This window comes from Centroberyx affinis, unplaced genomic scaffold (assembly GCF_046629955.1).
Source record: "Centroberyx affinis isolate AG114_WGS23_722 - 3 ecotype Tasmania unplaced genomic scaffold, CSIRO-AGI_Caff_v1 ptg000171l_1, whole genome shotgun sequence".
In the NCBI taxonomy this organism is placed as follows: Eukaryota; Metazoa; Chordata; class Actinopteri; order Beryciformes; family Berycidae; genus Centroberyx; species Centroberyx affinis.
Genome location: NW_027278868.1, coordinates 628,679 through 650,334, shown reverse-complemented (window position 1 = coordinate 650,334; position 21,656 = coordinate 628,679). Strand labels below are relative to the sequence as shown.

The 21,656-nt window shown below is 44.4% G+C and overlaps 1 protein-coding gene across 16 annotated transcripts; it reads right to left on the bottom strand.

The window, feature by feature from the left end:
- Window positions 1–769: 769 nt before the first annotated feature.
- vit (vitrin) lies at window positions 770–20,193 on the bottom strand. Of its 16 annotated transcripts, none has more exons than XM_071534686.1 (23): window positions 19,976–20,193; window positions 15,480–15,570; window positions 15,119–15,187; window positions 14,727–14,883; window positions 14,048–14,181; window positions 13,888–13,965; window positions 13,324–13,530; window positions 12,596–12,640; window positions 12,081–12,116; window positions 11,932–11,982; window positions 10,880–10,942; window positions 10,218–10,280; window positions 7,817–7,891; window positions 6,753–6,854; window positions 6,187–6,249; window positions 5,231–5,293; window positions 4,824–4,871; window positions 4,034–4,099; window positions 3,792–3,939; window positions 3,596–3,699; window positions 2,356–2,582; window positions 1,213–1,726; window positions 770–1,002 (listed from the first exon to the last, which is right to left on the bottom strand). In XM_071534686.1, exons 2-23 carry the CDS (start codon window positions 15,511–15,513, stop codon window positions 824–826), a joined length of 2,526 nt encoding a protein of 841 aa, XP_071390787.1. In that variant the 5' UTR covers window positions 15,514–15,570; window positions 19,976–20,193; the 3' UTR covers window positions 770–823. The 16 variants fall into 16 exon arrangements, with proteins under 16 accessions (XP_071390787.1, XP_071390795.1, XP_071390803.1 ...); XM_071534694.1 differs by having other exon boundaries at window positions 6,753–6,818; XM_071534702.1 differs by lacking the exon at window positions 4,824–4,871.
- Between the last annotated feature and the right edge of the window lie 1,463 nt (window positions 20,194–21,656).

Genomic DNA, 21,656 nt, shown 5'->3' with positions numbered 1-21,656 from the left:
GGCCTTCCCACATCCATCTTTAACATGTGTTGTTAGTTGCACATGAACCTTATTTCAACACAGTACCTTTAATACCAACATAGCAAGTAAATATCAGCACCGTAGTCTTTTTGTGAGGAACTTGAACAATGTCCCTACTATCAAATCTCTCCTATTAGGAAGATCAAAATGCACCAATTCTAAGAAGGTATGTCCTCTTTACAGAGAATTGTATAAAAAAGCACCATGTTAAGTTTATGCAGTATGTTAAGCCATAAAAGGAAGTGCTAGGCATGCTTAAAATCTACATTTCTCTGCAAGCACCGTATCCCAATAAGGTAGCTTTACTTTTGTCAATCATATTGCATGATTAAGGATGAGAATACACCCTGTCTCTATGACAACCACAGAGAACAACTGAACATCAAAGTATCCTTTGAGATGTCAATATGTCAATGTGATTATGAGCCACTGTGTGTATCCAAATCCTTTACCATTAGCACCAACTGTATATTTGTGACCCAGTGCCATTTCATTTTTAGATTTGTTTTATCCAAACCCACAATCCTCCCCTAGACACCTCCCTGTTCAAACTCGGGGCGCTGTAGCCAATCCAGCACCGCCATCTGGGCACCAGAATCTGAAAATTTACAGTTTTCTGTTAAGACCGCCCCGAATAGACGTAGTGACAGTCCAGGATCAAGATGGCCAACTCCATATACCCCCCACCCGCTTCACCCACCCCCCACTTGGTCCCACTCTGCCCCTCCCTCCCTCCCTCCCTCCCAATCTATGGTTCCCCAACCCCAGTGTCCCTTGGGTGATGTTGCCCACGATGCCTTCCTCAGTTCCTGGGCTGCGAGTTGAACTCCTGGCAGATGTTGTGGATGATCTTGGGCACAAACTTGTAGAGGCTGTCGAACTCGTCCACAAAGAAGGAGTGCTCTTTGTCGGGGTCCGTGGCGATGTACTCCAGCTCGTCCTGGGCCGCCCAGGCGATGCCGATGGAGTAGGCGATCACACCTGGGTCATGGGAGAGACAGGAGATTACACACAGGCCTCACACCTGCTCGTTACATCAAACACACACACCGTGACGCCACACTGTGGACTGATCACAGACCAGAGGAGGCAAGACAACTGGGAGACTGCAAAACATAAACTAAGTCAGTATTTCCTATCAGATAGCTGGATAGTTATGTTTTATGATTTGTGTGATTGGACCTCCCTCACCTTGGCGATGGACAGCCAGTGCAGGCGCTCTAACATCATCATAGGAGCGCCCATCTGTAATGACAATCATGATTTTGCGTTTATTGGGCTTGGACTTGCTGAAGAGCTGCTCCGCTGCGTAGGTGATGGCGGCGCCGGTGCTGGTCCCGCCGCTCCAGTAGTTGATGCGCTTGATGGCGTTCAGCAGGTCGGCCTTGTTGTTGTGCTGGCCGAAGGCGAACTCCAGCCGCTGCTCGTAGGTGTACTGCACGGCTCCGACCCGCGTGTCCGTGTCGGAGATCTCGAACTCCCGCGTGACGTTGGCCACGAACTGCAGCACCGTGCGGAAGTTCCCGGTCCCCACGCTGCTGGAGCCGTCGATGACGAAGGCGATGTCGTTGGCGTTGAGGCAGGTTTTGCTGCACACCAGGCGGTCGGTGTCGCACACGCGCTTCACCAGCGGCTGCACGGCCTTCCTCAGGGCAAACCAGCTGGACACGGGCAAGGAGAAGAAGCCGCTCGTCCGACACACAGCCTGCGGGGATGAAGTGGCACATGGTCATTTCTTTCAAACCTATGTTGTGATTATGGGGTCAATTCATGAAGGACTCATCAATTCCAATTCAACTGAGGAATTGGAATTTGAAAAAAAAAAAACTACAGAAGCCAGAATTGGAATTGAATTGGAATTTTAGGAAGTTCAATTTAACTCGAACAAAATTCTATGAAATTCCATGGGTTTTTTTTCTTACCACATATCTGAGATTACACATTGTATCATTTATTATCAATAGCCTACTGTATATCATAAAATGTTAAAGGTACTTTTCAGGTGGTATTTGATGCATAACATATAATTGTGAATACATACATTATGATTGAATGTATTTGATTTGTCAAACTGTCCTTTATTTGATTCATAATGTTTGACTTATAATGTTTAGCAAGTCAAGACAGCCTCTCTTAGAAGTGGAATTACATGGAATTTCATGGAATTCTATTCTGTTTCCTGTCATTCCAATTCAATTCCAGTTCTGTTTCCTTAGAGCTGTGTGCAATTCCAATTCCAACTCCAGGAATTGATTTGGACTTTACCATGCATTCTCAATTCAGTTCATGAATGGCCCCAGCCCTGATACACCCCCCTCTGTGACAGCACTCTACCTTGTCTACAAAGTTGGCCTCAACCACATTTTGTTTTTCGTTGTCATCGGGGCCCTCGATGGTGACAAAAAAGATGTTGATGCCGGACTCCCGAGCCAGGCGGGACGCCTCCTCCACCTTGTCAGTGGGCCAGCCGTCCACCAGCACCACAGCCACGTTGGGAGCTCCTCCTCGGTTGCCGTTGGCATCACTGAAGTACTGCTTGTTGATGTAGGAGAGGGCCTTCCCTGTTAGGGCACAAGGGGGCAGTAGAGAGATGATTACAGTAAAACACATGCGTGGACTTTGGAGAGAACAAGTGCGAGAAGCCCCCTGTTAAGAGTACACTCTAGTTTGTTGAGAATGGAAGTCGAGTTGAGATAATAAAATGTTACGTGCAGTCAAATGCTTTCAAATATTCAAAGTATTTCACACCATTAAACCTGTATTCAGTTGTTACTCAAACTCTGAGTAATGCATGCACATGGATTCTAAAAGATTTGCTCATTTTGCATCTCTGCATGCTATTAGATCCATAAAAAAAAGAAATTGTAAAAATGTAGTGTTCATTACATGCATTCAATGGACCAGATGTTGTGTATGTCAGAGGCTGATAGTCAGGGTCAGTATGGCTTCATTTAACCATACAGAAGCTACCTTGTAAAAACACCTACATTCATCTATGCCAGATACAAGCATTACTTACCATGTATTTTGTATACAAAAATACACGAGTCTCTGTAAAGTCTATTGCCTGTACTGTATATCCTTGCAGAAAGTAGCAACAATATATCATTAAGCCTGTCATAGCGTGGTTGGTGGTCTAACAACAGGAGAGGATCTGCTGTTAATGACTATGGAGGCTTTACAGCCACTCGCATTGTTGCCTGATTAGAGGGAACCTCTGGGCAAACACAAACAACACTATTTGTATCAGGCTGCAAAATTTAGCATGTCATAAAGACACATGTGGCAGTGAATGCATGCTGACGCACCAACCTAAGCAGAAAAACAGCACTTACTTTCTGTAAACTGACCCCCTGGGCTGGTAAAACCAAATGCTTTTGGTCAGACCGAGAGAAAAATACGGCTTACAGAAGCAGGACTGTAATTTAGGTAACAGTGTCTCGCGGCAAATTTAGATTTAATTCTATCCTTGCATGTGAAAATGTGATCTGGCTAGTGAACCATGCGATAATTGTGCTCCTTTCACTTTCACACTTGCGTTTGTAGGCATTTAGCTGGCAAATAGGTCACTCACCCACATTGGAGAGGCCTCCCTTCTGGACGATCTTATCTATGGCTGTCTTTACATCCCTGGAGCTGGAGTAAGACCTCAGGCTCATCTCTGTCACTGGGTCGTCCCTGCAGACAAAACAGGAGAGACCAACAATCATTATGTAGGTATTTTCTCCTGTACAAATGGTGTATAGAGGAAACAGGGACAGCAAGGTTACCCGTATTGGATGATGCCCATCATGGGTCCAGCCACGCCCACGTTGATGGCCTGGGCCACCTCAGCCAGGAAGTCCTTCTGGATCTTAAAGCGGCGCTTCCCGATGCTCCAGCTTCCGTCCATCAGGAAGGCGAGGTCCACCATACAGTCTGCAGGAACAAAGAAACACTGCAAGATTGCAACACGCAACAGATGCCACACTGTGTGTTTATTTCATACATGTGTGAAGTACGAGGGACATACTCGGGTCTCCCTGGGACGCAGGCTCCGGTGCTCTGGGTATGGAGTCTTGATCTCTCACATTGAAGCCTGAAAATCAAGAAACACACAACTCCTTAAAGCAGAATTGCACCAAAATTAACTTTTTAGGTGTTATTCTGCAAAAGAAAACAGTTTCTTAGAATTCCCCTCAAAAATTCTGTCCTTTAATGGCTGTTGAGTTATGAGTTCTCAGTATCATGGAAAATTCAATTCTATGGTATTTGTTTGGGATGGTTGAAACAATTTTATGGACAGTCACTGCCTTTCAACCATCTCAGGCAATGCAATCTTGTCATGGAAGTGTTTATTCTTAAACCTTCAGAACTCATACCACAACTCTAATAAAACAATAGAAAAACCCTTGGTACATTTTAGGAAAAGTTCTATTTTTGCAGAATAACAACCTGCAAGCCAGTTTTGGTGGAATTGCCCTTTAGATCTACAGCTGTCCACTCTCCAAATATCCAAAACCATAGGAGTCCTGGCAAGTATTCCCAGCCTCAGTAGTTGTTGTGGCAAGAATTATACCAAACAGGAACTGATTTCATACTCTAGCAACCATGCCATTTGAATTTCACTCCAGATCCGTACAATTACAGAGTGAGCAGTGGTGTGGAAACCCAGATGCTTTTTAGGATGAGGGTTCAAGAGGCCTTCACCTTGGATAACCTCGGTTAGGCTTGCACTTTCAGAGTCAGAACCAAACACTTTCTGGCAAAGCGGCTGTTTTGAAAGGCAGAAAAGAGGTTTGCAGCAGTGCAAGCTATCTCACCTGATTCATAAATGTTTGCTTCTGGCTTCCAGGCATCCACTGGCTCCACTGTGTAGATGATATCATACAAGCTCAGCATTAGCAAACTTCCACCACAAAGCAACAAGTAGCTAACTAACACCACTCACCATAATGACTACACAAAAAGGCGAAATGGGCCTCTTCTTCACAAAAGGAAAATACTGCTTTTCTTGAGATTTAATCATTGGCCCTCCTCACACTTGGAAAGCTAAAGCAGCAGCGCTTTCAGAAAAATTGCAACTAATAGCAGAGCAAAAGAAGTGGCAGTTATTTTCTACCCCCTATGCAAAAGTCAAAATGAAGATTGCCTTATGAACGCTGTATGGAGTGTGCAACCTTATGCTTTAATGGATACAAGCTGGCGCTCCACAGTAAGCACTGCTCACCTCTAGTGTGGGTTGTATCCAGTGGCACTTTACGGTTGCCATCTGAGTCAGTGGCACGGGGAGCTGAAAGTAAAGACTTCAACAGTCATCTCAGACCTTGACACATGACATTATCTCAAACAAATGCAAATACACCATGGCAAAACATTTCATTTGGTAGGATGTGTGGTTGTATTCCTGTGGGACGCGCTGGAAACAGCTAAGCCACTTGGTTTTCCAAACCCTGGCTCTTCTATCTAGATTTAGATGCCTCGGCAGTGTCATCAAACAGATGGAGCCATGGCCTATAATCTGAATCTGAGGGCTTTGTGCATGCTTTTGTGTCTTGTCATTGGGCCATGTAGTAAATGGTTTGTTTTTTAGTGTGAAGGCTATAACTAAAAACAAATCAAATTCTTTTGCTTTCAAAGCACTGAATTGTTATGGCCCGGTTCTTAGTGAGCTTGTACGGTTGCTTCAACACTGTATGGAGAAATCCTTTTAATTATTAGCATATGTGTGGGAGAATTTTGGTTTAATTTATGTGATAATATAAATAATAAAACACAGAAGAGAGAAGAAAGAGGAAAAATGTGCAGGTGAGATAAAGAAACTCCAAATGGCTTATAAATCTCACCTTCTTGCATCTCACCTCAAAAGAAAAAAGTCACAATGACAAACAAACATACAAACTGGACAACAGAAACTAAATGAGATAAAATTGTAGTAGCCATGTTTCAGAAAATGAACTCATGGGGAAAGTGAGAATGTGGTGGTGCATGTGTGTGTGTGTGATCAAAGAGAGAGAGAGGGGGAAGGATAGAGTGTGTTGTGTTACTGAGAGAAAACATTGCACTTTGGTTCTAAGACAAAACAGGTTTTAAGTCTACAGAATCACATACTGTACATCATGACAACATAAAACCTCAACACCAACACCTGTTAGTTCCCAGCAAATAGAATGGAAAAACACTTACGGTACGGTCCAAAGTTATAATACCACCGCTCATACTCTGAGATATCAGGCCTGTGATCGCGAGCTAGAGGAGGACGTCATCAGACCCATTAGTATTCCCACAGTGAACATCAGAGGGAGATGCACAGATTTCCATGGTTGCGATTGGTCAGACTGCACATATTCCTTCTCAACCAATCGCAGACCATTGCAGAGAATGACTTTGTGCAGACTCATCCTCTTACAGAGTCTCTCTTGACATGCACAAACAGTAAACCTGCCCATATGCTCATCCCTTCCATACATCACAGGAATGGTACATCTTGTCATATGGCAGGCAGATGGCATGTAGTAAAACATCCTGAGAAACACTGGCACTGCACATACTTACAGAGGCGAGCACATTGAACACACACATGATCAGCAGATACCAAACTGGATCAGTCACACAAGCATGCCGTGTTCCAACATGCACTGGACGCAGACGTAAATGCATACAAGTCTAGGTGTAGTGACCTGCCCCTGTGAGGGGGGGCGGCACACACCAAGCTGTCATGTGGTGCTGTCTGCCAGTGGGTGGTGACTTACCTGGGATCTCAGGTGTGTCCGCCTCGCTCCACGTGTAGCCTGAGTCTGGAGCTGGGTAACTAACATCTGAATGTACAGTAGAGAAGGTGGAGGCATCAGCAACTACAGGGATAACATTTCAGGGAGTAGAGGACTGTTAGCTTCATATGACCTTAAAGCTCCAATCCAATAGAAATGATGGCTGTATACATGGTGATTCTTGATGGCTGATGGAGAAAGTCTCAAAAGCAATATAAGCAACCCATTTAGAGCTTCAAATTAGCACATGATATCTTAAACTGCTATGCTCACTCAGTGAAATTGAGAGGTAGAAATGTCTGCAATCCAATAAAGTACATGAAAGAAAATCAAGTGGCACTTGGGTCAGGGGTGATGGAGATAGAAGGGTGTTATAGTCTGGATTGGGTCTTTAGTCAGTAGCCCCTTATGCACATTTTAATGGGAATTAAAGTGATCAGAAGTAGAGTTAATGCAATTAAAGGGGAATGCCACACATTCGAAATTCACGTCATGTTATTTTTATGGAATATAATCTGTATTTATGATAATGTGTGAATAGCTGACTCAAGACTCAAGAATCTCTAATCTATCATATGGATGTGCAACCTGCAAATGTCTAGTGAATACATATGATTCATCTAAATTTTTACATCTAAATAAGCTTTTTTCCAATTAATTTTCTATGGAGTTGTGCATCAGTGCGTCACCATAGATTAGGGGGTAAAACTACTTACATACTGGTTAGACTATGAGTGACAGTTCTGAATGTTTATTTATACAGACCAAATTCTGAGCATAGATTCAGTGGTATTCCCCTTTAACTTAAATGTTAAACTGTTAAAGCTCAAGAGTTTTTTCCAAGGTATATAAAAAGGATCTAGGTCATTAGGTTATTATAAAACCTACCTTAAGTCAAAATGTTTTGATTTTTATTACAATAATTCTATCTAGACCATCTTACCTTGGCTAGTTTGAACACTTTATAAAACAATTTATATCTGGATTAGAATATGTTTATGGTTTGTTTAAGTGTTAAGGAGGATGATGTATCCTCTGTTTGATACCTGCTGGTCGTCTAGCTCCAGGGAACCAATCAGGACGAACAAAGGAGGGGGGCAGCCAATCCCTTCTGGGAAAAGCTGTGCAGGAGAAGATTAGAAAGCTGCGTTCATGAACAAGCACCAGCCAGTGTCATCACCAGGACTAGCATACTTGTGACCTCCACTAAACCTGCCGCGCCACCTGATTAGTGGGGTATGCACAAGATGTTCAGCCTCAGTCAGACACTAAACATAGTCGCCCGGGGCCATACAGCGACTAAGCGACTAAGGGGTGTTTATGTGAAGCGTAGCACCGAGTTGTTTCCACTGTGAGCCGTTCTCTCTCTACCTGTAGAGTAGAGAGACAAGCTGACAGAGGAAGCCCAACTCACTGAGCAAATGTGTTTCTCATTCTTACATTTGCTACCTGCTGCTCCTGGCATCACAGTTTGTTTGCACAGACTCCAAAGCATAGTTTCAACCGGTAACGTGGCAACATATTAGGCAGTTAAAGGACTAAGTCAGAGGCTCGCATGGCTAGAGGTTAATCTAAGTGTGCAAGAATGTTACAGAGCACCGGTAGCAAAAACAGTCGAGTAAACCCATAACAGTACATTGCATCTGTCTGATCTAACTTAGCCATGACAACACTTCAATTAACCCCTCCCTAACAGTGGATGAGGAGCTTACAAAAACACACGGCCTGGGCCCTGGGTTCCCATCCAGTGGCAGCTAGCAAACTGGGCCTTTGTTGACTGGGATCGGCTGGGAGAGCCCAGCTAGCGGCCCGGTGGAGCGTGGGAGTATTGTTCTAATGCTGGTGTCAACCCAGGGACAGTATATACTGTAGGACACAGAGATTAGAGTAATCTGATGCTGGTCAAAGGCCAAGCACTATACAGCAGACAGTAATGTTATTTTTTTCTGATGAAACCGGTGCTTTAAAAGGATTGACTTTAACTCTCGGATTCATACACACTTCGCTGAACGCTGCGGCCAAAAGGTCAGAGGAGAATCGAGGATAGTGATCCTCACCTCGGGGTCTGCAGTATGACACAGAACCTGCTGGACACAATCTCACGCTATCTCTTGCGCTCTTAAATATGGGTAAACGGAGAAACCTGGCTTTAATATTCATGGAAAGGTGGTGGGTGAGTGTGGGTATATCTTGCGCTTATCAAGTGGGCGTCTCTCATTGCAGATGTTAGATTGAATTGGGTCATATCGTCTCCAAAAGGCTCAACAGTAAATTCAGACACTGATTGAGGGCAGCAGGGTGGCATAGTGAGTAGGGAGATCACCCTTCAACCTGTAAACCAGGGTTCAAGTCCCAGAGTCAGCAAGCATCCACCCTGGTGAAGTGTCCTTGAGCAAGACACTGAATCCCTACCAGCTCCAGGCCTGCTGCTCTGTATCTGACCCTGACCTCTGACCTCCCAGTGGAGGGGGCGAATAAAAAGAATGTCCCTAAGGGGATCAATAACGTATCACATTATTATCCCTAAACCACCCATCTCTGTACCTGTTCTCAGCACTGATCAGACAATACACGGCACCTTCATGTAGACTTATATTTAGCCCACAACATCACAGCTAATAGCTTCCAAACAGCAACAAGTTAACGGGACAACTGACCCGCTGGCTTGAATCAGCCTGCACTGCAGTTCAGAAACCGCATTATACCATGAATCATAATCTAAGAGGATATAATCCAATCTAATTTTAGGGATCCATGGTTTTGCATTCCACAGAAGCAAAACAGAGGCGCATTCCTCAGCGGGCCAAGCCTGGACTGGACTTGAATAGCAAGAGCTTTCTATTCCTATTTCTAGTCAAGCTGGAGAGAGGACCCAGATCCTGCAGGCGTCTGCGCCGTTGAGGACTGGGTCATGAGTCTCTCTCTCTGGGAGCTCCATCGGGCCACTCTGGTGCTGCTGCTTTCATCTCTCTCCCTCTGTAAGCATTTACAAGGGAGGGGAAGAGGCCACACCAGATGGGATCTGTCATAGGATATTATTACAGTACTGACAGAGTGCGTTTCTCATCGTGGTCTTATCTAAAGAGAAAGCTGTCTCACAGAGATATGTCACAAGATGACTTCGGGACAATGCTATCACCTCCGCTCATCTTTGAGGCATATCTGCATACCTGCCGTCCATTTGCCACCATGTCATGTCGGGTGCCGTGAAAGTCGGTTGGATGTTTGTCGACCTGAATATCTGCCTGAATTTCTATACAGGCATTGAACCACAGCGTCCCACAGAGGGTTAACATTAGTGCTGCTTTATAAAACATTTCAACTGGGGTTTTATTGCTCGGGTTATTTCCCTGTTTGATCAGACCTGTCTGCTTCTCTACCTCCACTAAGTATGGATGTTTTGAAGTATGGCTTCAGGAGTCCCGCTCAGGGTCTGGAGATACTTACTGGGGTTGGACTGGCCAGTGTTGGGAGTCCTCTCAGGTGGGGCTGGCTGAACCCTGTTAAAAGCTGTTTGTAGCAATGAGAAACAGGCAGATGGAGTAAGGAGAGGAAAGGGGGAGGATGGGGAGGAGTGGAGGGGGGTGGGGGGTGGTAAAGCAGAAGAGAGCTTCAGGTCGAGGGCTCCATCCACAAATGCAGCCCAGCTGTTTTGCTTTGACTGAAGTTGAAGGCATTTTCTCCGCAGCATGATATCAAAAACAAGAGGATATATGCCGGGTAAATTTACAGGCCTTAACTCGGCTTTAGCAAAATCATTTGCTCTTTTCATCTCGGAAAATCAAAACATGAATAAGAGGATGTGCCTGATGGCAGAGGACAGCCGTTAACAGCGGTGATCTTGAAAGGAATGCGATGTTAGCCGAGATGCATGATGGAGCGGATTAGCGGTGACCCTGGGGTGAAGATCACAGGGGCTTATGGGTGTGGACACCAGGGTCAGACTTACAGCCTACAGTCACCGTCTCCTGGACTCCTGCTCCCACAAAGCCATCTGTCCCCCCTGCTGTCTACTGCTGCCCTTGACCCACATTCCCTGTCCGTCCCACCGTGTCTACCTGTTTGTAACTTGCGTGTATGTGTGTGTGTGTGTGTGTGATGAGGCTGACCTGAGCCAACAGGAGAGGCTGGCTGTCTCCTGATAGTCGACCCTGCCTCTGGTCTGCGCAGACCTGGGACCAAAAGCGGGAGACAAACATAACATGGCATAATATAAAATAACTGAATAACTAAAAATATGAATTCATGTGTTGCAATGATCTACTCTATGGTAACCTTTCCAACGAAACAATGGTACAATTAAAGAATGCTTTGATTTGGTAACAATGGCAACGATGTTTTGTAAGCCAGAGAGAAAATAACAGGGTGTTAGCTTTGATACAGGAGTGTAGATGGGCCAGGAGTATGGCCTTGTTTAAAAGGGAATACCTCTCAATTACACAATTCACATGTGGTTCATGTGGTCAGTTTTTTGTGGGAACATGAACATCTCATGCACCAAACTAGAAACCTCATCTGTGGAGAAAATGTGATGTGTGATGACATCAAGATGCACAGCCTGCAGCTGTGACTGGAGACTGATGTGATGGACACACGCCATCTTTGAACTTTTACAGCCAGATGAGTGTTATTTTATAGTAGTGCTAACAGCTCTTAACCAGAAAATATACCCATATTTCCTGATAAATGTGGCAGATTCTCTAACAGTCACATTTTCCATATTTTACCATCCATTCTCCCCGAAACAATCCATTAGATTAGAGGTAAGATAAACTCTTCTCTCATTTCTGGCCATAGGGGGCAACGATAAATGTTCACTAATACAGACTGAGCCTGTCCGATGGCACTTGAAAAACACATTTGAATCCTGTAATTGAGTGGTTTTCGACTTTAAGGATAACAGAACAGACGCTGGGCTGCTCCAGAACATTCTGCTCTGGCCCTGTGTTAGCGGTCTAGTAAAAGTCTTGAAGGCAGCTGTGCACATAGAGAACAGAGAAGCCATGCAGAGTTTAGAGATTGTAGATCAGTAAGAAAGAAAGACAGAAAAAAGAGAGAAAGGGGGAAAAAAAGAGCATATAAAAGAACAGAACTCCAGCTGCATGTTGGGCTCCAAAGGTAGAATGACAAGACACATCAGGACGATTAAAGCTTGGTTTACCTGGATTGGCACGTGATGAAAATCTATTCGGATAGGCACTTCCTCTGAATACTTTGGAGAAATGTAAGTGTTTAGTCAAACTTGAATTATTGTATGTTTCTGCAAAGGACTTTCCAAGAGCGTCAGAATCAATGAGAGTTTGGACATACCTTGGCTTGGCTTTCCTTGACCATTCTGTGACTGTCCTATACCAATGTTGAGAATAACACAATGTGGGCGAATTTAGGTAAAAAAAATCTTTGTATTATTTCAATGTAAAAAACGTAGCAAATTCAACATAGACCATTATTTTGCCTTTAGTATAAGCAACTAGCTCAGTTCATAACTGTAGATTAGAATAAACTGGTGTTTTAAGTTTTTGGCTTAAAACAACTGGATTGATTTCACCCATTTTTAAATACACAAGTTGTGCCATTCATATATGACAAACTTGCTTTGGAAATTGTTGAATGTCAGGACTACCAATGTCCTTATGAGCTTTAATACAGAATGCTTTTAATCCTGATGCACACAAATCCCAGAGGACTAGTGCGAAGCAAACACCTGATGCTTGATATATGTATATAAAAAAACATTACTGCGCACCCCAGTGGTAAGCAACACCACCGCGCCCCTTCATGCCACCAACCAAGGTCCCGACCCCTCTATGCTTTGCTTCACTTACTTGAGCTTGCGGCTGCCACAGAGGCAAAGTACGGGTGACTGCTGCCTAGATAGAAGAAACACACATTGGGTGCCAGTGAGAGGAGAGAGATAGAGTTACAGAAAGTGAGGGAGAGAGGAGGGGGGGGGGCACATAGTCCACTTCATTCGTACACATACCTTAAGACACTGCAGCATTGTCTACATACCTGCATTTATATCCTAATGGGGCGGACGACTCACACTGATTACCGTCTGATTATGTTTTCATTTAAGTGATGAATGGTCTTGTGATCAAATGTACAGTGCATTCGGTCAGTCAAGCAAGGAGAGCAGCACAGTCCTAATCTCAGCACTGACCAACTGTAATTTGTCATAATTGCAGTTGCGACTTGTAATTACCAACTGCAATCATTCATCTTCATCACTCAGTAGCACGCAAATGAAAGCTTGTTCAGGCAATCAGAGTGATTCCAACTGTAAGCTCCATGCCGCAGTTGTCAGTTAGACGTCAACATCACTAGCCGACACACTGACTGTGGTGGATCTGCGGTGTTGTGGATTGGTATTACTGGATCGGGTGTTAAGTTTATTAATCGTTAATGTTGTCCTGCATCCGAGTAAATACACAATCCATCACATAACATACATGGATCCTTTGATGTGAGAGAGAAAATGCTCTCTTGTGACATGTATGTATGCTAAACTTGAGGTGTATGTATCATGTATGTGTGTATGTGTTTAATTCACCTGCATCCCTGACTTTGTGGACCGCAGCACGAGCCTTGGTCGTGGTGGGTGGGGGTGTTGTGCTGGCGATGGTGGTGGTGGTGGTGGTGGTTGTGGGTGCCGGTGTGGTGGTGGTGGTGGTGGGTTCGGGTGCAGCGGTCGTGGTGGGTTCAGGCGCTGTCGTAGCCGGCAGCACTGTGGTGACGGCAGCTTTGGCCTCCTTTTGACCTGCGAGGAGACGACAGACGGAGGAGGAGGTATAGCGCACAAGATGGATGGATAGGGAGGAAGAGCGTCTACAGTAACTGCTGTGTTGTAATGCATTCTTGACATTCTTCACCGGGCCGCAGCGCCCCGGCTCCTCACTCAGCCTTAGCGGGGCTTCAGAATGCCTGAGCCCATCATGGGATCCTTGAACGGTGACAAGAGTTTATCTAATAACCTTCTGTGCTTATCGGTTTGTTTGATCATTGTGAAACACTAAGCATCTGTCAATCAACCCATTGACAGGCTGCAGTTAGTACTCTAGCAATGCATGTTCATTTAAAATGTGTATGGCAAAAAAAAAACCAACTCCTTCCTCACTTGTTTTCACATAGGTGGGTCTTGAAGGGGCGTAGTCCAGGGTAAAAGGGTACATCACTCCTTTCTTTGGCTTCCCCACTGAAACACAACAGAGTCAACTGAGGACCGGGGGCCTAACCCGAAGGAGCCGTGATTCACATCGTATTCTTCACCGTAATACCTGAGACAACGAACGACTCCCGCCACTTAGGCAGAGAGAGAGAGCGCACTCCGTTGGAATTGCTGCCCTTGTAGACGTTCTGCCCCGCCATCTTCCTCACGATCACCTTCCCCCCTGCGTTGGTGATGACTCCACTGTGGACACAGAATTTACACTGGGAATGAATGCTCTAAAATGCTTTTGATTGAGGCACAACACTGCATACTGTACTGCAGCAGGTATCATTACCTCCGCCAAGGAGGTTAAGTTTTCGGTGCAGTTTGTTTGCTTGTCTGTTTGTTTGTTTGTCTGTTAGCAGGATTACGGAAAAAACTACTAGCCCGATTTTCATGAAACTTTGTGGAAGGGTGTAGCATGGGCCAAGGAAGAACCCATTAAATTTTGGAGTGGATCCGGATCTGACTCACGAACAAGCAATAATAGCACAAACCTTGGCGGAGGTCTGCGCTCTCCGAGTGCCCTTCTAGGTTCTTGGGTCTTTGGGGCAAAAAAATTACAACAAAGAAGTCCCACAGGAGCTTTTTCAGGCCGTTTCCATTGCAGAAATGTAGAAGGACCAGGAATCATCCAAAAGTAAAAATTCTTGCAAATTGGTCACCCTCAGGATAGTGAATCACCTATAATGTTTTCTGGGGCGTATATCAGATTTATCATTGCAGTTCATTGTCTAGTACTCTACCTGTGGATGGCTGCATTGCAGATGCTGGAGATGGAGGCGAACACCCCTGTCCCATAGACTTGCTGCTTGGTCTCCTTACAGTGGGCTGGGCATTTGACTATGAACTCGGGGAGGATGATCTTTCCTGCTCTGACATCACACTCTATGGCTGGAACAGCTGGGGGAAGGAGGTATGGTAGAGCAAGGTTGGGGTCAAGTGGATTTCAAAAAGTTTTTATATCCAGCCTAGAAAGAAACTATTAGGTTATTTGCACCTGAATTAATTGAATTATATATTTTTAGTTGAGTGAATTAAATGAATTCACTGCAATCTTGCAGTGGAGAGAGCAAGTGGAGACGATAATACTGGGACTGACACAGAGATTACAGGCTTGTTTGTTTGTGATGTCTACCTTGCTTTGGCTTCTTGTTCTTTGATCCATTTGGCCTGGCCCAGCAAGCACAGGACAGGAGGAGGAGAGCTGTGGGGAAAGCAGAAATAAGCCAGGGAGATTCACGTATTAGCAGACAAAGTAACATAATCATCAGTGTGTTTACTGTACACACAGAATACAGAGAGTGTTTGTGTTCACTGTCATTAATGTGCAGGAAACACGGAGTTAGCACCGAGGGTATTATGGAAACATGCTCATCAAGAATGATATATAAAACCATATAAAGCCAATGTACTCATGCAGAGAGTACAGTATGTGTAGAGAGAGAGATGAGAGGGACAGAAAGAGAATGGGGGGGGGGGGGGGGGGATAGGCTTACCGAGGCAGATGGCAGTGAGTGATGCTCTGATCATGTTGGGTGGTGTGCTGGTTCAGCCGGTCAGCCAGATGTCCTTGTATAACCTCCCAACCTTAGGTGGAGAGGAGAAGCAGCAGACTTTCATTACGTTATCCTCTGCAACACCTTCCCTCACCTTCCCTCCGCCCACTCAAAGTCATTGTAAAAGCAACTTTTGACACATAAATCTACATCTGTGAGCATGACAAGTGCTGGCTTGAAACAAGACAGAATAAACCTGTGTCATCAGCCAACGCTTTCAGGAGCATTTGAATAAAGAGGAGACTGAGTTAGTGGAACAACACCAGTACTAATCGTATGGGATATGAGAAAATGTTTTGTCCAGAACCAACAACAACCATCATAGCTACCATAAATAATGCCAATTCGGTCAATCATACATTTTACAAACATTTTAGATGCTTATCACTTGCTCCCACAGCTAGATCAGATATGTGTTACAAAAGCCTGAAAGAATTGCATGGCAACAAACATCTGGGCTCGGAGACAGAAGTGTCTCCTACTAATACCTATGGCGTCAGACGCAATTAGAGAGATCACACAGACATAATATCATCCATGAGGAATGGGGAACTCTGTTTAATCAGCTGGCTTTATGTTTGACAGCAACAGCCGCATCAAGTCGAATCACGATCTCAAATACAGATCCTTTAATTTATGGCTGTTTACAGTACACACAGAAAATGTCTCGCGGACAAATTTCCACTGAGACAAATTTCCACTGAGAAGGACAATAAAGTCAAATCAAAGTCATGCTGATTCAGAAGGTAAACCCGTATGAAGTCATGAAACGATGTCAGAGCCTGTGTAAACAAGAAAATAACTGAGTCGCCAAGATTTCTTTCCAGACACTGCGATTCCCTTGTAGTAATGATAGCGCTGGTGATAATGGATAACTAGGTCTTTCTGTGGGTGTAGATTTACTGTATTCCTGCACAGCAGAACTTGTAATCAGAGGGACAGCCAGAGAAAGCCTTACAGCTCCTTGCTGCTGCCCTTCACACACTGTGGGTTGAGGATGTAGCGGGGCAGAACTCCTCACTGGGGAGGTGACGACTGAAGCCTCCCTGTTACCGGCGGAATGCCGCACCTCCCACGAGGCCGGCGTCCCGTCTGTCACCGCCAACACACACCGGCAGGTTCAGTTTGATCAAGTGGGGACATGTGATCGTACAGCGACCTCTCAGGCAGGGTCAGATGTGATGCAGTTCAGTGTGACATGTAGCATACAGTGTATACGGGCCAAATGGGAGTGACATACTCCTATTAAAGCAACAAATAGCGAGATTTTTATGTAAAGATGCACCCGTCTTATTGGCCTAAATTACAAAGTGAGGTATAAATTAATTGGTAAACATGAGTGTGCTACAGTCATGGGTATTGAAGTTAAAATTTTTCACACAGTTGCCTCTCGCTGCCATTTGGAGCTGCCAACATGTGAAGTTGCTTTAACCTAAAGTAAAGTGGGCATGAGTTGCTTGTGAAGTGTATGATTTCTCATCTCATACTGGGATTTTTACAGTATATACACTCTGCAAACAAAACATATCACGTTAAAGTAAAACTAATATGGTGGTGGTGTGAAAGTTCTGATGCAGCTCTGCATTCTTATCTGACATTCATAAGCATTGACATGATTTTTCCACAGTGTTGTGCTTTGACAGGCAGGTAGATCCCCTGCTGCATAGTACTACAATTTGTCCTCGCAGGGAAGAGAGGGCTGAGGCCGGGAACAAGCCGGGGCAGATATGTGCGTCTGTAGAAGACAGACCTGCAGCGTAGGAGAGGTGAGTCAGCGCGCTCCACTGACTGAGGCAAACTACAGTATGAATTTGTCAAACACCTGTGACTACATCTGAACTAAAGCCTACTGTGTAAGCCCTATCTCCCAAACTAGAGCCTTCAACTACTTTTAGCGAAAAAGTTTCCTAAAAGGTCTTTAATTTAGTTTATTCTGAAGAATCTTAAAAGAGCCACACATTCATTGTCAGAAAAAATCTTTAAATGAGTAATAAAAAAAGGCAATAACTTGACACCTCTCGCTTTCTGTCCTGAGAGCGTGCGCCTCTAAACGCCTCCTCCTCCAGCAATGAAAGGCAATGCAAATGATATCCTTTCTTTTCACAAACACCGTGGGGAGTTTCCTGTAGATAATGGATCCTGAGGGGACTTGCAGAGACACAATCTCCAAGCAGCATTCAGCTAAAGAAAGGATCAAAACTAAACAAACAGAGAGCACATAGATCAGTGAGAGCTTATCACCTGCTCAGGAAGCTGTGGAGAATGTCACGGTATGCAAGGGGCTTTCAGACCCGCTGCTTATCGCCATAAATTACAAAGAGGGAGGGGTTGCGTACTGTAGGTGTTGTATGTACATCTTGCATACACCTGTGCTGAACTTTAGATATGGGTTGTGCCACTGCCACGGCTTCAGCTTGCCTCTTAGAAATGTTATATTCTCGTATAACATGTATGTCGTTCCCAATATCACATTTCCATCAAAAGCCAGTCGGTTTCACAGCCAGTGCAAAAGTAGACGTGTAGATGTGTGTCTGTGCGTGGAAGGGGCCTCAGTCACTTTATACAATACTCAACGGCTCAGACAGGTCGCATAGCTTGAGGAATTAAACCACTATTGAATTTGGGATAACATTCTCACTACGACGTTAGATCACTGGATTACATGTAGCAAAATAACAATACCAAGATTAGACAAGGCCAAGTTGTTCTGCACAAAGCCAAGCTTATCGGTCTGCTGCTGCAGTTGAGCGAGCGGCTCAGCTCCTGCGGGAATATTTCCCTTCTCTTAAGTGACAAATTCAAATGCATAACCGCCGGGAATCTGACACTGTATTGGCTGAAATCCTCCTTTACTGGAGTGTTCCAGGTGTCTGCTGATAAGATACAGTAGATACTGTATGGTCCAAACAGGATACACAGTAGCTGTCTAGGCCTATTTCTAAGCCCAGCACACAATAGGCTCACAAAGCAGGTCACACACACACCTGCCTTACCATGCAGGTAGCTTGAATGAGAGGGAAGTCTCTGTTCAGTCAATATCAAAGGCAAAATTGCTTACAAATGCTTGAATGGGAGCTGTTGCTATGTGTGTTGAACAAAAGCAGTGATAAATTCTGAGTAGGACATGCAGCCAGGAGTTAATCCACATTTCACTCCTGATGTATTCAACCAATTCAGTTGCCATCAATCACAGTGAACTTTAGGGCATAACTGTCCTGCCATGAAACTTCATTCCCAAAACACAAGGACTGTATTTCAATTTAACCCCATTTCAGCAGCACCCACATTCCTTGTCTGGGGTAACCATTGGATACAGAGACAGGCACAGAAGTATTGGACAGGATTGAGTCTTGTGTGAGTATCATGACCAACTGTGAAGCTGGTTTTATAGTGTTTCTGAATGATGGCATGGGTGGTGTGAGACATTTAATTTACACACAGCCACTACATAAAAAAATGGCCTGGTAATGTTCAATCCCAGCTTTAATTCACAGGTGTCAGAAATGTGCCAAGCGCTGTAGCAACAAGCCAACTAAGACCCATAGGAGAGATCAGAGACACAGGAAAACCAACATGTCTCTACAAGGTCATTTCCTTGCACAGCAGTCTTTTGCATTTCATATTCTACCACTGCTGAGGCACTGTTTGTTTACTGAGTGCAGCACAGGCTGAATTACTTTAATTCTTGGCACTGTCTCCCATGCAAGCCAGAGCTTGTAGCCTGCTGCTGGACATATTGTATAAGGACCACCTGTGCTTGATCAGGCTCTTCCAACGTACAAAGACAGAAATATGAAAAACATAAAATTATACTGCGCATGGAAATAAAATAAAAACTGAAGAGTTTACTTCTAAGGCATGCTGCTTTTTGAGATTAGTCAAATATGGCATTTGAAAATAGAGATTTAGTAATAACAGAAATAAAGCCTGATCATTTTCCAAGGATTTTCACCATCACCCATGAGAAGAAGCCCAGTATGAATGGTCAGTGCCTCACCTCCACGACTTGATTTAGCTAAAACTCACTTGAGAAAAGAGGGAAAGGAGCGTTTTGCTGTGAAAAAACAGAATTTAAGCAGCAGTGTGCTTTGGGCAGCCGGTCAAGTCCGTACTAGCGCTGCTGAAGTGAAAACTTTTTTTTAAAATAAATATTTAAAAAGTTTAACAACAGCAAAACTTCATGTTATTGATTCAAATTCACCAATAGATTTCAAGACCAATAGCCTAGTATAACCAGGAAAAACGCGTTTGAACACAATTGGTCATCAATAACGCACGATAGCTCCATCACCAAGAAAGTGGATAATTCTTTCACCCGCATCGTGACACGCAATAGAAAACACACAATCCCCAATTCATATTTCGGTGCGTGGAGTAGTATAGAGTCGTGTCTGGTCAGAATTCAAATTTCATCAGAGCAATAAAGGTAAACTTACCTGAGACGATGAAATAATTCCCCAGGCGTTAGAAAAAAATAATTCCCGGCGCAAGTTTTTCAGAATAGCGCCTGCTTCATTGAAAACCTAGTGCGGATCAACAACCAATGAACTGTTCCACCTGGACTTTTAGGTCTGCATGATCGGAGCGCTCATTAAAAGTGGAGAACGGGACGGGGCCAGAGTTTACCCCCTTTGCCCGTCCCACTCCAGGCTCACACAGCTTCACCCAAGCAGCAGAGCAGTAGCCCAGGGCCATCAGGAGAGAGAGAGAGAGGATGCAAGCTGCTGGCAACCTCCAGCATACCAGCGCGAGCATTTCAGCTTGTCAGCATCTTTTTGTGTGTTTGACAAGTTACTTTAGGACAGAACCACTAAACATTTTTTTAGGATTTTAGCGTGCCCAAACAGACTATTGCATGATGTGGAAAGCTTCTTTTCAAGACTGTGGGGGGAAAATGTTTCTGGTATGATTCTGCTTAAGTTGTTGACTCCAGCTCTCCTCCATCCACTGACTGAGAAATACAACAAGCAAGAGTGACAAGTGTGTAAACTCACACCAGAACCATCACTCCTCCTCCCAGTGTGCCACCAAATAAACCAATCAACACCTGTTTGGGAAACAGACACTTCAAGTCACACTCACTTTCACTTTAGGGGTTTTGTCTGCTGTTGTTGTCTGCATGGCATTTCACACGCACGCACACACACACACACACACACACACACACACACACTGCTATGTCAACCTTCTGTGAGGAGGGGTAGGGCACCAGGGAGAGCGTGTTGGTTTATGCAGATTGGAGATTGGCACACAAAGTTGTGTTATTATGGACGGATGGCTGTGTTGAGGCTGGCTGCCATTTTGATTTAATGGTCTTAAGGGCCTCTGTAAAAGAGCTCATTGTGTTGTGATTATGGTCATTCATTGCAAATGTAGAAACCGCCTCGGGGACTTTTGAGATTACACTTTCATGCCTCAAGTAGATAATTGCCCATTGATATTGCTAGAAAAAATGGTGCTGTTTCAGAGTTGCCCATTTTTCTTTCAACAGGCTGCTTACTTTGATAGCTTGTCAACAGACCAGAGTTGTTCTAATTCACCCATAGGCAACTGGTAGAGTTCTGACAGTTTACTGTAAAAAAAAACAGCCACCCTCCTTCCCCCAATCAAAACCTTTGCTCCAACCTGCTACTCAGTTGACTGATGTGATGATGTTTTGCCAAGTATGTGTTCTTTGGTATACTGATCAGTTTGATGCCTGTTGCTTTAATGTGGGACATTTACAGTAAAAGGGCACATTTCTGTGGGGCAGCAGTGCTTGGTAGAGTGCTGGCTGGCATCTCCTGGGGAATGTGGGACATACAGGAGATGTGAACAGCATGTACCCCCTCAGGGGTCGCTGGGGAAATGACCAAATACCATGCCATCATGTTGCTTCTATCGGGCCGACGACAGTCCAGTGTTTCCAGATGTTAACATGCATCACTTGTCTCCCTACCATTGCTGACTACACATTTCATCAGCTGGATACAGTTTGAATCCATTCAGGCTGACCAGTTAAGCACCACTGACTGGATGAGTGACTTTTCAGGGAATTGGAAAGGAAAACTCTTGCTTCAACATGTGTAAAGCATATCATTTATTAACATGGGCAAGACCAAAAAATACAAAAATACT